The following is a 1,126-nucleotide window of genomic DNA, read 5'->3' on the forward strand; positions in this document are numbered from 1 at the left end:
CATTTGCCAGGTTGGCGGGAAGCCTAACCAGGTAGTGGGCACCTGCCCCTCTCTGTCCTATACCTGCCGTGGTGAAGGATAAAAGTAGAAAGGGAGAAAACTGCTTCTGTTTTCAGGGGGAGAAGTGTTACGGTCAACGTTTTGTTTATTTGTGGGTATTGTGTATATATTGATTTGGATCATCTCTTTCTCCCGAGGTTGAGCTCCGCCCCCACACACCTGCAGCTTGAGTAAGGACGCTCTGGACGGAATATAAGGCGGAAGTTGCGCTTGTGTTGGTGTGCACTTTCTGTTCCAGCGCGTGTCCGCCACAGTCACTACCACGCTCTTTGAGCATGACTCGCACTTGTTGAGAAGCTGCTGCCGTCCAGCCGCCGACGATGGAGATTATCCAGTGAGCTTCGTGCGTGTCTTGTTGCCCAACCAGCCGCTGATAAGCGGTGCTCTTTTTCTCTCTCTTTCTGTGTTTATTTTTGTGCTTTCTTTAATGTTTCCGTTGATCTGTGTTTTGTTTGTTTACTGGATACATATTGATTTATTTTGCTTTAGTTTAGTTGATCTAACTCTTTATTATATCCGCTGTTGGTTAATTAATGTGACTCGTAAGCCGTTTTGCCATTAATAAATGGTTAAATTGATCTCCTGTCTTGCACCTTTTTATGTTGCTTAACCCCTTCCTGATCGAGTCTTGTAAAAGCGGGGTTCATAACACCCAAATATTGTATATAATGTGGAAGCTACTGCCTTTTGCCTTGGGGTGACATCTCAATTTTTGCACACAGTGCAAAGGCAGAGTACCTACAATAACTTCAAAATAGCGGTAAAAATCAAGTTTGAGAATTTTAATTAAAACATCTAATTGCCAGATTTCCAGTGTCCTACCCATAATTAATTTTTTCTGGACAAATAAAAATCTTTAAAGCCATTTTTCTAAGTTTCACAGTCTAGCGAGTTTCACACTCTGGAGCAGAGTTGCAGTCCACCTGTCACTCAAGTGGCCACGCTCCTTGATTAATTATTAATTTAATTAATTAATTATGCGGAACTTTAAGGCTTAATATAATTTAAACTGATGAGTTATAAAAAAATTCACCCCCCTCACAGTTGTCATGAAGGGCAAAATTAG

The 1,126-nt window shown here is 41.5% G+C and overlaps 1 protein-coding gene across 1 annotated transcript in view; it reads left to right on the forward strand.

Moving 5' to 3' along the window:
* The first annotated feature begins 213 nt into the window (after positions 1-213).
* The window catches only part of LOC107675963 (histone RNA hairpin-binding protein-like), a 14,510-nt gene continuing 13,597 nt past the window's right edge, over positions 214-1,126 (forward strand). Inside the window, exon 1 of the mRNA XM_016470464.1 lies at positions 214-394. Within this exon, the coding sequence (XP_016325950.1) occupies positions 381-394 (14 nt within the window). The 5' untranslated portion in view covers positions 214-380. The remainder of the gene's footprint in view (positions 395-1,126) is intronic.

The sequence above is a fragment of the Sinocyclocheilus anshuiensis genome, unplaced genomic scaffold, assembly GCF_001515605.1.
Source record: "Sinocyclocheilus anshuiensis isolate Anshui unplaced genomic scaffold, SAMN03320099.WGS_v1.1 scaffold2698, whole genome shotgun sequence".
NCBI classification, from domain to species: domain Eukaryota; kingdom Metazoa; phylum Chordata; class Actinopteri; order Cypriniformes; family Cyprinidae; genus Sinocyclocheilus; species Sinocyclocheilus anshuiensis.